The sequence below is a fragment of the Sander vitreus genome, chromosome 8 (assembly GCF_031162955.1).
Source record: "Sander vitreus isolate 19-12246 chromosome 8, sanVit1, whole genome shotgun sequence".
Lineage (NCBI taxonomy): Eukaryota > Metazoa > Chordata > Actinopteri > Perciformes > Percidae > Sander > Sander vitreus.
The window spans coordinates 30,405,293-30,419,536 of record NC_135862.1 but is presented as its reverse complement, the minus strand read 5'-3'; the positions used below and the strand labels follow the sequence as shown (position 1 = coordinate 30,419,536).

Below are 14,244 nucleotides of genomic sequence, written 5' to 3'. Positions count from 1 at the left end.
ATTACTGGTGATTGTGGTCTTATTTCCACACTAGCCCTGGTATCTGCATGTCCAGTGCACCAGTGCTGGCTGATGGTTGCATATGGTTGTCGGATGTTTATGGTCACTCCTTTCCGCATATGCTTGTGTACTGTTGGTCTTTTTTTCAGGCCCCTTTATATCCAATGAAAGGAACACATACAGTTTGAGCCATCCATAATGCCGCCGAAGCGGGAGAGAAAGCCTCAAGATGGCTATGGCTCAAGAGAGGAGATCCATGGGGGGCAAAGTAGCTAGATTCGCCAACTGGACACAAGCTGGGGTCTGATCAGCCTCAGCTGGGTCGCCTGGATGAGGGTGTATGATGTTGAAAGACCCGAAACACCCAATGATTCCAGGAACATCACTGAAGATGTGTCCAGTAATTGTAGTAGTTGTAATTTGGGTATCGTTTTATGATCAGATTATTTATTTGTACTGTCATTTTTTTTTTAGATTGGAAAAGAGAGCTTGCTCTCAATGGCCCTCCCTGAATGAATAAAGGTTATAATAATAATAATAATTTCTCCATCTTCCTCTTTATTATGTCTGTTGCTGTCTCTCACCCTCCCACCAATAAACTGGAACGAAGCCAGCAAACGCTGTTGTCAGCTTGCCCACCTCCAGCCCACACACTCACACACACACACACACACACACACAAAATATATAAGAATATATAATCATGAACAAAAATGCAGTCCTGCGTGTATGGACACTCACGTCAAACCTGTTTACATGAGATGTATGTATGCTCATCAACACACACGGTCCCAGTGTCTCTGTCGAGTCTGAGACAACCAGGCGGCTCGCTCTTCATCAAGCAGAGCCTGTATGTGTGTTGTGTGTGAGCATCTACAGTCTGAGTGAATAACACATTCACATTCAGACAGAATGACATCATGTCATAGGTAAAGCCTCTACCGCAGAACTGAGATGGAGTCAAAGTGCCACTACAAATCACATCAGCAAGTCGAAACATTAGCTCAAGTGGCATCATCGGCAAATGGTGACTGAAAGACGTCTTTCGTGCTGTTTGGCTGTTAAACTTTGTGGATGACTCACCAGAAACTCGCGTCTATGTAAAGAGACATATTTTGTTCTAACTATTCATGTTTCAACAGTTCCACTGAGGACGAATATTCCACAGCTGTAAATTAACATAGTCAAGTACTTCACTAGAGTAAAGTTTTTGAAATACTCACTCACAGGGCAAAAGTGTTTTTAATTGCATGACGTGTGTTATTTTATTTTGCATGGTTTTATTTGCATGTTTTAAGTTGGTTGTTTTTATTGTGTAGTTTTTCAACAGTATCGCTTTTTTCCTATTGCCCTTAAACTGCACACCCACCATGGCAGCCAGTAATTAACTCAACGAGCAGCAGGTGTACACACAGGACCATTTAGTAGCAGGTGTGGAGCTGAGCGACAAGAGAGAACCAGAGCACGAGGAGAGAGACAACAGGAGAAACAGAAGGAGAAGAACCCGGTGGCGTGGAGCTCTGACAGGGGACGAGGGACCCGGGAAGCAGCACCACGTGCGTGTATTCTCACATTGCTAGGCCTTCCTCCACCGCGCTGCGGAGGAGGGTCTGGCGAGTCTATACAGCATTCTGGGATGGAAGAAAAACGTGCTGTGGTTTATTGGCATTTCTTTAAACCAATCACAATCGTCGTGGGCAGCGCTAAGCACATGACTGAGCAACAGTGCCGCTGCAAAATAGCAAAGAATTTCTAATAAGGGAAGAAGTTCCACTCTCTCGATACTTCAGGCTTCTGAACTGGTTGCAGTTCCACTCCGGTTCCACTATAGGGCGCTCACGGGCGAGTGCAGAATGAATGGAACTCTATGGAGCTATACCCTTCAAAATCCACTTTTCTTCGGATATAATATTTTGTCTAGTAATTTGAATGTTGCATTTGAAAAGGGAGGCTAAGAAAATACACACTGCTGGGTGTTAGATTTTTAGAAGTGGCTTTTTTGTTCTAAAAAGTCTTTTTAAAATGTCAATGACGTCATACACATATATGACCAGAGATACTGCTTTACGGCAAGCTCTGAGTCGCTTCCTTTGTTCTCTCGAGGCATCGACAACACAGCTGACAGGTTAGGCTCTCCCTGTTAATACACGTGCTAGAAAGAGGTTTGCTAATGTTTTAAAGACCAACGACGAAATATTCACTCTGACATTCTGGCTCTGCTTCGGATGCCGTCAAGCGGGATCTCCGATCGTAATCAGTCCTTCACTGACCAATCAGCATTCATTACAGAATGCTAGCGTATTATGGGCAACAACGACTCAACCTGTAAGAAATCGAAAGGACACAAGTACTCGTTCATTCAACTTTCGACCTATAATCCATGTTGAACTTGCAAAAACTACAATCAAATCTGAGATTTCTCAACGACAATCAGGCGAAAGAGACACATGTAGCCGTCTAGCTCCATAGAGTCCCATTCATTTAGCCTCTAGCTCCATAGAGTCCCATTCATTTAGCCTCTAGCTCCATAGAGTCCCATTCATTTAGCACTCGCCTGCGATCACCCCCAGTGGAACTCTGGTGGAACTGCAAACAAATTCGGTACAATGGGGCTAAATAGGGAGTGAAAAGGCTTTCCGTAGACGGGCTTTGAAAATAGCCTCGGGAAGGAACTTGTTTTAGTGGAACATGTGTACGTTCAAAGGTTGTTTTGGTCGTGCAACAGAAAACTCAGATTGGACAGATCGTCTAGCTAGCTGTCTGGATTTACCCTGCAGAGGTCTGAGGAGCAGCTAACCATAGTACTTATAAATCCACCGGAGTTTAAAATGACAAATGACAAAACGCAAAGAAAGCTGAAGGTCACGGACATGCGGCGGAATGTCCGGCGGCACCTGAACAATCCCAAAAGAAACTTCGTTGATATAGACGAAGGTGCGTGTGGTCAGCGCTGGCTTCTCCCCCTGAAACGTTCCTATGGGCGGGAAGGGGGGCAGCCAGAGGTGACACCTTGGCGGCAGGAGGAAAAGCACAGAGACACAAGGTGCATCTCACTTTCCTTAAATTGCATCCCCGGCTCCTCGACTCGCGGCAGTCAGCATCTGAGATTGCTGGCTGGTGGAGTTCCCTGGGTGAGTGCTTTGAGGACAATCAGACAAGCTGGGAAGAGCGTAGCGGCATCGGAAGGAGCGCCGCAGGCAAGAGTAGGGGAAGCGATATGGAACAGCAGAGGGGTGTCATTGCGATACAACCCTCTTCAAGCTAAGTACCCTCTCTACACTTTTCTTTTTAATTAAAACTTTTTACCCGTGCTGTTTTTTGTCGCCAGAACTATAAATATACCGTATATGAATACATTTACTGTAAAGTTTTAACCTTAGTTTGTGTTTTTTAACTCTGCTCACCCCTGATTTTAAGAACATGTGCAGCCTTTTTACAGACTGCTAGGCTCTTTTAACCTAGGTGGCGTTGTCGCCATTTTTACTTTATTTTATCATTTTTAATATTTTCAATTTTAATTTGCCACAGTCATACTTTAGTTTATTCATCGGATTTTTGTAGCTGCTAGTTTTTAGGAACAACATTTGGAAGTCAACGACTTAACGTACTACCAATCTACATTCTTAATTGTCCTGTTAAAGTCAACGTACATGTCATCCCCCCCCCCTAGTTTTCTGAGACCAATACTCACATTTCGGAAATCCCTGAAAGGGACGAATTGCACAATGTCCCGAACAGCCTCCTCTCCTGTGTTGGACCTTAAAACGCTGGCGTCTCCATCTAAGAACTCCATGGCAGCGAAGTCTGCGTTGCCCACGCCAATAATGATGATAGACATGGGTAGCTTAGACGCTTGTACGATGGCATCGCGCGTCTCGTCCATATCGCTGATGACACCGTCCGTTATAATGAGGAGAGTGAAGTACTGCTGCAAAGGGGAGGAGGGATGGTTTAAGGGAAGTTATAGAGAGAGAAATGAGGGAAACAAAACAAGGGAAATGAGAAATCCCGTTTTCATGTGATGTCACTGCTAAATCTTGAATTTCTTCCAAAGTCACTTGAAAATAAATCTGCATCAAGAACGAAGACCGAGACAATCAGTTACAATCATTATGATTATGCTGTCAATAATGCTAAGCAAAGTGACATAATGTTGTGGAGGCGGACAAGGAGGGCTAGAACAAAGACCGAGACCAGGGAGAAATGGGGAAAAAAAAGGACATTTCCGAAACTGTTAGGTGTGACAGTGAAAAGGAGACAGGAAATAATTTAAGAAGAGGGAGACAGAGAGCTGGACGACACTGCGCGACAGAGAGAAAAATAGAAAACAGAATGAAAGCTTTTCTGCATCGCAGCAAGTTGGACTCCATTCATATAACAGAGCGTGCCATCTGTCCCTGGAAAAAAATGGTGGAAGAAAACAAAAAGAATCCACAAATGAACAAGGGGAATAGATCAGTGGTTCCCAACCTGGGGTCCGGGGACCCATCAGGGCGGCGGCAAAGATCACAGGGGGTGCGCAAGTCTTTATCTGGTTTGAGGTTGAGGTAAAAAAAAAAATTTGCACGTTAAACAAATTATGATAATACACTAGAATATATAATGTATACAAAAGTCTGTATAAAAACTATGTATTTTTGTTCTCGCTTAAAATTGTAGGCAGGCTACTTAGTAGGCCAAACCTCCGGGACCTCTTAACCTGGGACCCTTGCTGTCATCAGATCAGCTGCTAGCTGCTATCATCCTCGTTTTTCCTGCCGCCACGGCATCACTATTTTATGAATGAAACATGGCGGAGAAACGTAAAAGTGCTGATACCTCCTCTGTATCAAAAAAAGAAAGTAAGGCTCTATCTCGAGAGTTACCTCAACTTCGGTTTTGGAGGGGGGGCTCAGCTTTTCTTAGAGGCGCCAAGGAAAAAAGGTTGGGAAAGGAAGAACAAATGGTGAATAATTTGCAGTGAATCAGAAGGGAAAGCGTCAGGCCCTGTAGCAGTTGGAATCCATACGTGTTGAAGTTTCTTGTTGGATTATTTTCTGCAAATTGAACCATGTTGAATGCATAAAGGGCACACAGAAATGTGTGTATAAAGTGGAAAATACGGAATGTGTCATGGCCAGGTCTGGAGATGGACTGTGCAGACAAATGGCACTCATCCTGTCTCTTATTACTCTTTTTTTTTTTTTACAAAAAAACAAACATACACCAATGATTTAAAAAAAAAAGAAGCAAATAAACTGTGGCGAGCCAAAAACTGTAATACTGTAAACCCAGTGCTTTGCAAGTGGTATTAGCAAAGCATTAGAGGGGAAGATTTAAAGCACAACATCTCTGCCACAGAAATATGTAAAAGACCATGTGCAGCCAGCCAGTCTGCATCACCCTAAAGGTTAAATTAGCAAATTATGAGTAAACTGTACATTGTTTATACAATACATAAAATATATATATATATACTCAACAAAATTATAAACGCAACACTTTTGTTTTTGCCCCCATTTTTTATGAGCTGAACTCAAAGATCTAAGACTTTTTCTGTGTACACAAAAGAACTATTTCTCTCAAATATTGTTCACAAATTTGTCTAAATCTGTGTTAGTGAGCACTTCTCCTTTGCCTGAGAAAATCCATCCATCTCACAGGTGTGGCATATCAAAATGCTGATTAGACAGCATGATTATTGCACAGGTGTGCCTTGGGCTGGCCACAATAAAAGGCCACTCTAAAATGTGCAGTTTTACTGTATTGGGGTGGGGGGGTCAGAAAAAAAATAAAATAAAGTTGCAGGCCTCTCTAAAACTTGCAGTTTTATCACACAGCACAATGCCACAGATGTCGCAAGTTTTGAGGGAGCGTGCAACTGGCATGCTGACTGCAGGAATGTTGCACATGAATTGAAAGTTCATTTCTCTACCATAAGCCGTCTCCAAAGGCGTTTCAGAGAATTTGGCAGTACATCCAACTGGCCTCACAACCGCAGACCACGTGTAACCACACCAGCCCAGGACCTCCACATCCAGCATCTTCACCTCCAAGATCGTCTGAGAACAGCCACCCGGACAGCTGCTGCAACAATCAGTTTGCATAACCAAAGAATTTCTGCACAAACTGTAAGAAACCGTCTCAGGGAAGCTCATCTGCATGCTCGTCGACCTGATCGGGGTCTCTCACAAAATAACAATTTGTGTACATAGAAAAAGTCTTAGATCTTTGAGTTCAGCTCATAAAAAATGGGGGCAAAAACAAAAGTGTTGCGTTTATAATTTTGTTGAGTGCATATACACACACACAAACAAAAGACATTTAGGTGACAAAACCATCCAAACTCACACAAGAAACTCCTCAAAATACAGCTGCTGTGGAGGACAATCATTAGACATGAAACATTTTCAGTGAGGTTACATGTTTAGACAAGCTACTTTGGTTTTTTATTTTTATTCTAATTATATATATGAAACATTTAACAATATTGATGACAAACACATCAACCAATTTGAGGTGAAAATTCTACAAAGCTGTGCAATCTAGTCGTAATGCATAAAACACACACCTACACACACGCACGCACGCATGCACACAAACACTTTTGTGACAATTTTTTGAGCATTAACCCAATGATGAAACAAATGGGTTCCATTCAATGCAAACGGTCAAAACAAACTGGGAAAACCCAAACACCAGAGGCCTGTACCACGGGTTGAGATTAGTGTGTTAGCCAGCTATTTTTGGGCTTAGCTTGGGTTTTCCAGTATCACGAAACAGACTCTTTCACATATGCTGTCCTGAGCAAGTTAACTTCAGATGTTCAGATCAAAACGTGTCAAAAACCTGCCTACAGACCAATCACATCACAAAATAGATTTTTACTCCAGACAGGATTCTGACAGGTACAACAATCTTGAGTTTACAAAACAAAGTAGTAAAAGCAGGAAAGTAGGTTTTTATAGACTGAGCTGAGAATCACCTCAACAACTTAAAAATTGGTTGGTTTCATAGTTCAGTCAGACACGCCAAGGAATTGACCATTTATGGCAAAATGGTTATACAGTTAGATTTGGCAGAAAAGGCACAAAGAGAGCTAATCCCCCAACGCATACAATACATGAACAATACATTTTAGTTAACTCAACAACATGAACTACCACGTAAGGAGGTTGGGGTGGTGATGGGAGCTGCAGCAGCAAACAGCGTAGGCATGAGTTGGGTTATAATTACTGCGCTACAAACCTCCATGAATATGATTGGATGTTACTAGCCACGTCTGTAAGTGTGAATAAGCCAATCATTGTAAAACATACTGATCTTGATCATCTAATACAACTGCGACTTCACTTATGCCAAGGAACTGACCATTTATCGCAAAGGCACACACACACACACACACACACACACACACACACACACACACACAGGGAGGGCTCTGAAGCCTATCTCTTTAATGTGCTAACAGCAGCGCTCATTAGAGAATCATTATCACACATACAGACAGGGTCGCTTATACACTGGGACACGAACAAACTGCACTGGCCCGCAGCCCGTGTGTGTGTGTGTGTGTGTGTGTGTGTGTGTGTGTGTGTCGGTAACAGGAGTGTGTTCTTACACAGTCTGCAGTTGCAGGTTCTCTTGATATCTAAAGGAACAGGAACAGGAATACTGAGACAGAGCGGCCGGATCTGTGCAGCCTACAACCTACCCCACCCACTTACCCCACCCCCCTCCACACACACACACACACACACACACACACACACACACACACACACACACACACAGAGGGAGGGCTCTGAAGCCTGTCTCTTTAATGTGCTAACAGCAGCGCTCATTAGAGAATCATTATCACACATACAGACAGGGTCGCTTACACACTGGGACAGGCACAAACTGCACTGGCCTGCAGCCTGTGTGTGTGTGTGTGTGTGTGCGCGTGTGTGTGTGTGTGTGTGTGTAAATATGTCGGTAACAGGAGTGTGTTCTTACAGTCTGCAGTCGCAGGTTCTCTTATTATCTAAAGGAACAGGAACACTGAGGCAGAGCAACAGCCAATCTGTACAGTCTACAACCTACCCATCCACACACGCACACACACATAGACACACCACACACACCAGTCTAACTACTGCCCCAGTATGTGGTCCACACTTCTGCTGCAGCTGTGACATCTCATTGTCTGTCACTCCTTCCTATGTTCCCCCCCTGTTTGAACTCCCTGTAATGTAAAACAAGAAAATGGCCTGCAATCATATTCTTACAGAAACAAAAGGATTCTGGCACACAACACACAGACGAGTACAATCCTTTGTGTATTTTGCTCGTGTATTTGTTCTCCACAGGGTGACAAGATACAATTAGGGACAAAAAGCACCATGTGAGCATAATGATACCCAGCTACTGCACTCTCTCCAGATTTAGACAAGATTTTTAGCAACATACCACTGGATACATACAAGGCAGGGACATCTACCATTTGTTGAACGTTTGTAGATCTGAAGCTCCTGTGAGGTGTCACACATTTGTAATTTCTTTGGTATGAATGACCCCAGTGGTAACATGATGTTGAGATTCACGGGTAATGCAACCCGAATCTTGCTGCCCTACAGATGTCAGCAACATGTGTGAGACCTCTGATTTTGTGCTTCAAACTCATCTTGTTGAAAATTACATTACATGTCATTTAGCTGACGCTTTTATCCAAAGCGACTTACAATTGTTCTATATCAGAGGTTGCATGCCTCTGGTGCAACTAGGGTTAAGTGTCTTGCTTAGGGATACATTGGTTGATGAATCGAACCCAGCTCTCCCACACCAAAGGCATGTGTCATATCCACTGCGCCATCACCACCCCTGCAGTGTAGTCACGCAATCCAACGTGAAAAAATAAATTGAAACAGACTGAACCATGGACAGGTTTTTATTTTTTTAAAGGATTGTTTGTTTTTGTTATAAAATGACTTCTGTTTTTTTTGCATTGCTAGCTCTGAATTAGAAACATGCAATTGGAAATTAAAATAGATTAACTGGCTTGACATGATTCTGCTGCTGCACCTGTGGGCCTTACTGGAGTTGAAACCCAGGACCTTAGACAGTGCTAACCACTGCTGCCTCACAGTAAACAAGTCTGTGGCTCAAATGCAAATATTTATCTTATTTGGGTCCCCAAGTGACAGATTTAGAAGCTGTGCTAGAGCAGTAGCAGTGATTGCACATGTAGTTGTGGTTTGAATAATCTCTATGCAGCCAAGACAAATACTGTTCATTTAAGACTTCATTTCAATGAGAGCACGACATAGGAACAGTAAGAGTGCTGTGCAGAGGGCTCTGATAAAAAAAGTAGGGTTATCAGTATGGCTGTCAAAATAAATGCGATAACAACACAAACAAGTTAACGCAAATTCCTTTTAACGCCACTATTTTTTTGGACGGGCGATCAACGCACGCACGTTCTATGATTCAGGCCTCGGGCAGTACGTAGTTGGGAAAAACAGGAAGCGATGCAGCAGTAACCTTATAATACATCCATGGCAGTAACGTTGTGGATGACTAGCAGAAACCAAAGTGCTCTGTAATAACATCCAGTAGATCACCAAACCCGCCTCCGTCTGGCTCGCCGCGGCAGAGTGACGCGCATCTCCGGTATGTTCTGTGAGGCGACCCGCGGTGTGCTGAAGGAAGGTGTTCCTGAGGAATGTGATCTGTGATGCCATTACCTAACACTGAACATGCCAAGAGGTTAGACAAACCTCCTTGAGCAGAATTGGATAAAGAACAGGGTCTTTTGAATGGCAAGTTTCAAAGCCCTTCTCTCAACAGGACTTGTCTGCATTTAGATCATGACCTGTGCATACATGACAGGATTGGGATGACGTGCAGTCAAAAATCAATTTCCCCAGACAATAAAGCCAACTGAATAGACAATGCTTTCATTTTACTTAATTCCCTTAAAGAGGTCCTATCATGCTCAGTTTAAGCAACATATTTGTATTTTTGGGGTCTCCTAAAATAGGTTTACATGCTTTGATGTTAAAAAAACACATTATATTTCTCATACTGGCCATTGCTACAGCGCCTCTGTCTGAAAAGCTGTCTGAGCTCCTGCCCCCCCCTTCTGAAAAGCCCAGTGAGCTCTGATTGGTCAGCTGGCCAATCCAATCCAAAAGATTGCTATCAGTATAATCAATTAATACATTATGTAACTAACTACATGGAGAGTAGCACTCACCTCACTCTTTGTTTTTAATTAGTTAATCTAATTATAAATGTATCTACTAACATGCTTCCTGTGAAAAACCAAATGGGTTTTGATACATGAATTTATTAATTTTACTACATCAGATTGTGAGATTACAGATTTTTTTTATTTATTATACAGGAACAAATTCATAAAAAGTACTACTACATTCTTAGCTGCCATGTTTACTGTAATCATTTTGCTGAAATGTAGCTGCATTTTATAATCACCTCCTGGCTGAAAAATAGGTATGGATTATATTATCTCCTGAAACACACGTTACTATACGACACACTAAAGGACGGAGGAATCTCCAAAGAGCACAATAGGGTCTCTTTAAGAAATCTATCACAGATGCTACATGTATATAAGTTTACAGTCTATGTCTGAAAGATAGACATGTGGGCTGTTATGGGCAGGTGTGTTCTGACGGATTTCAATTGATGGCTGGCTGCGTTTAGGCATGGAGTTGTAGTGGTTACTGTTTGTAATGGAAACTGCAATATAGTCTGCATATTTGCAAATGTTTTACATACTGTATTATCCCCTGTTTCTCATCATTCTTGTCTGCAATGTACATATTCAACTGAAGAATAATTAAAACATGGAAAGTCAGATAAGTAAGATGTTGCCACCTACCGCTGCATTCTCTTGTTGAAGTGCCTGGGCAGCAAAACGTGCTACATGGCTGATGATTGGAGAAAAGTTAGTTGGGCCGTAGAAACGAATGTGAGGGAGACAGGCAGAGTAGGCCTGGGCAATACCCTCTACACCTACACAGAGAGAGAGAGAAAGAAATAATTCAAATAACAACAAACCTTAAATTGAAAGATGGGTAAGAGGTGGTGAGGGTAGGAGAGAGACAGCGAAAAGACGAGGAAAAGAGGTTTGTAATAGGGAGAAAATAACGATGGGCCATGTATATGAAAAAGTGTCTTTTACGCATATCTCCCAGCTGAAGTGAGACAGTTTCAACTCAGGGCCAGAAGCTCATGAAAACGATTGTTTCTCATCAGCAGTGCTTTTTCAGACTCCAATCAGCTAAATACAACCAGACAATTAAATATGTGAATGAGTTTATTTGCTGAACACTTGCCTCAGTCCCCGAAATGTCTTCTCTTTTAAAATAGTTAGTTTAATATATAATTATTTATTAATAATTTCTGTACTTAGCTTTTTAATATCTTCAAATATGTGATCTAGGACCCAAAATACAAAATGTACCCATAATGTTTCTCATGCTAGTATAGCCAGATACAAGTATCAAACCACCTGTTGAAAGACTAGAGAATACATGAAATGACATGTACTCTGAACCCAGGTTATATTGTCCCAACCACATTTTCAATGTTTCCTACGCCCACGGTTGTCTTTATTCACATCTCAATGTAACAACATTATCCCCTTTACAGTAAAAAACACAATGGTATAAATGAGATATATGAAACTATGATACTAGATGACAACAAACAATTATTTAGTGCCAAAATATAATGCTAATCCATTGTTAGGGTGGTAGCATATTGCACTTTACATAAAAAGGTTTTAAATGGCAGTTATAGCAGCACTTAGTGACTGCAACCCTCCAAATCAGGCCTGATAACTTTTTATTTTAGAGTGCACTGGAGGCTGAATTGACCTTTCCAACAAAAGATGACCTTATGTAGTTTGTAGAGGAGCAGTTCACCAGCTAACCTAAAAAAAACAAAGGCCATTTGTGGAGTTACATGTTATATTAATGACAAGCTGTACATCTATTTTGAAGAAGCACACAGAACTTCATGTTTCATTTGTTTCATTGTCATTTGACCTGTTTTTTTATTTAGCATAACCTCCAGCCTCTGTCAGGCTAAAATATGGGTTCCACAATTTCCATCTGGGTGTCACAATTGTGCTCCTACTAGTCGGTACTAGTTTTTTGCATTGCCAGCACATTGCCATCCTACACATCTCAAACACTAATGGTGCGTTAACAAATGCACCATATTTAAAAGGAGTGCTTACGTTGTGGTTCTTTAATACTTTGTGCAACATACTGATGATTTACAAATCATGATGAGTAACCTTTTGACTTGCACCCATATTTAAACAAGACTAAGAGTCTACAGCACAGGTATTAGACTCACGGCACCCTCATCGATTTCATGCAGCCCGCCATTTGAGCAACCTTGCTCTTTCTTGTAAAAACACAGCGCACGGCACAAGGTTTGTGTTCCAACTCCCGGCCACTTGTTGTCGATGTTGCAACCGTATTGAAAGCTAAATGGCCAATTTACAGGCGTTTGGGCTAATCACAGACTGATTGACAAGTGAACAGCTAGCGCCGTCTTTTGGTGATAGGTCAACATATCGTTGTCGAAAGCCAAGAGACAAGTTGATGATGAACACAGACTTTCAGGAGAAGTGGGAGATCGATTATTTTTGTGTTGAGTTTACGGGCAATGCCTATGGCCTAGGGTGACCAGACGTCCTGGTTTGACTGGGACAGTCCCGATTTTGAATTGAGTGTCCCGAGTCCCGACAAAAGTCAGCGGACGAGCGCTGGGTGGAAATGGGGACATTCTAAAACGTGAAAAAGCTTAACGTGGTTTAATGTACCTATTTATATAACCTTATTGCCAGGGGACTATAGTCCAATACAACAACTGACTAAGTGCATTGAACAAATTAACGACTGGATGTGCCAGAATTCTCTTAAATTAAATTACGAAAAAACTGAGGTGGTTGTTTTTGGAGCAAAAGTGGAACGATTAAAAGTCAGCACTCAGCTTCAAACGACAATGTTAACAACAGACAAAGCCAGAAATCTTAGTGTAGTCATGGACTCAGACCTGCATTTTAACAGCCACATTAAGACAATTACAAAGTCAGCCTATTACCACCTTAAAAATATATCAAGGGTTAAAGGACTTATGTCTCAGCAGGATTTGGAAAAACTTGTCCATGCTTTTATCTTCAGTAGACTTGACTACTGTAACGGTGTCTTTACAGGTCTCCCTAAAAAATCAATCAGACAGCTGCAGCTGATTCAGAACGCTGCTGCTCGAGTCCTCACTAAGACCAAGAGAGTGGATCACATCACTCCAGTACTGAAGTCTCTACACTGGCTTCCAGTGCCTCAAAGAATTGATTTCAAAATACTTTTGCTGGTTTATAAATCACTAAACGGTTTAGGGCCAAAATACATTTCTGATCTGCTACTACACTATGACCCAACCAGACCTCTCAGGTCGTCTGGGACAGGTCTGCTTGTTGTCCCCAGAGTCAGAACTAAACAGGGGGAAGCAACATTCAGTTTTTACGCTCCACATATCTGGAACAAACTCCCAGAAAACTGCAGGACCGCAGCAACTCTCAGTTCTTTTAAATTAAAGCTAAAGACCTAACTTTTTGATGTTACCTTTCTTTAAATAACTGTTCATTTGTTATACTGAAGTTGCGTTGATGACACTGTATGTCATTCTATAACTGCCCTTTAATGTTTAATTTCTTATACTGCACTGTCAATTTTATTCTTGTCTTTCATGTTTTAATCTGCTTTGTTGTTTTTTTTATCGTTTTCTAACTGCTCTTTAATGTTTTATGTAAAGCACTTTGAATTGCCCTGTTGCTGAAATGTGCTATACAAATAAAGCTGCCTTGCCTTGCCTTGCCTAAACAACGATCAATGATTAACAAATTTCTCTCTCATATTGCTCTGGTTAAGAGGAGCAATATGAGAGAGAAATCTGGTGATCATTGATCGTTGTTTAGGTACATTAAACCACGTTAAGCTTTTTCCTTACAATAGCCTCAATGAAGCAGAAACGCTTAATGTCAGATAACGTCCATAATAATTGGACTTTAGATTAGACTTTTTGACAGTTTTCAGTGGTTATGAGGAGCAATATGAGAGAGAAATTTGGTGATCACTGATCGTTGTTTAGGTACATTAAACCACATTAAGCTTTTTCACGTTAGGACTTAAATAAATGAGAACTGTGGAGAGTCAACCACAGCCGCGACGCTGCCCTGCTGAA

At 41.7% G+C, this 14,244-nt stretch overlaps 1 protein-coding gene across 2 annotated transcripts in view; it reads right to left on the bottom strand.

Annotated features, from left to right (window-relative positions):
* cpne2 (copine II) overlaps window positions 1-14,244 on the bottom strand; it is a 56,261-nt gene that overhangs the window by 1,537 nt on the left and 40,480 nt on the right. For both annotated transcript variants that reach the window (XM_078257787.1, XM_078257788.1), the window contains exons 13-14: window positions 10,865-10,998; window positions 3,692-3,928 (exon numbers count right to left, since the gene is read on the bottom strand). In XM_078257787.1, the coding sequence (XP_078113913.1) occupies window positions 3,692-3,928; window positions 10,865-10,998 (371 nt within the window). The remainder of the gene's footprint in view (window positions 1-3,691; window positions 3,929-10,864; window positions 10,999-14,244) is intronic.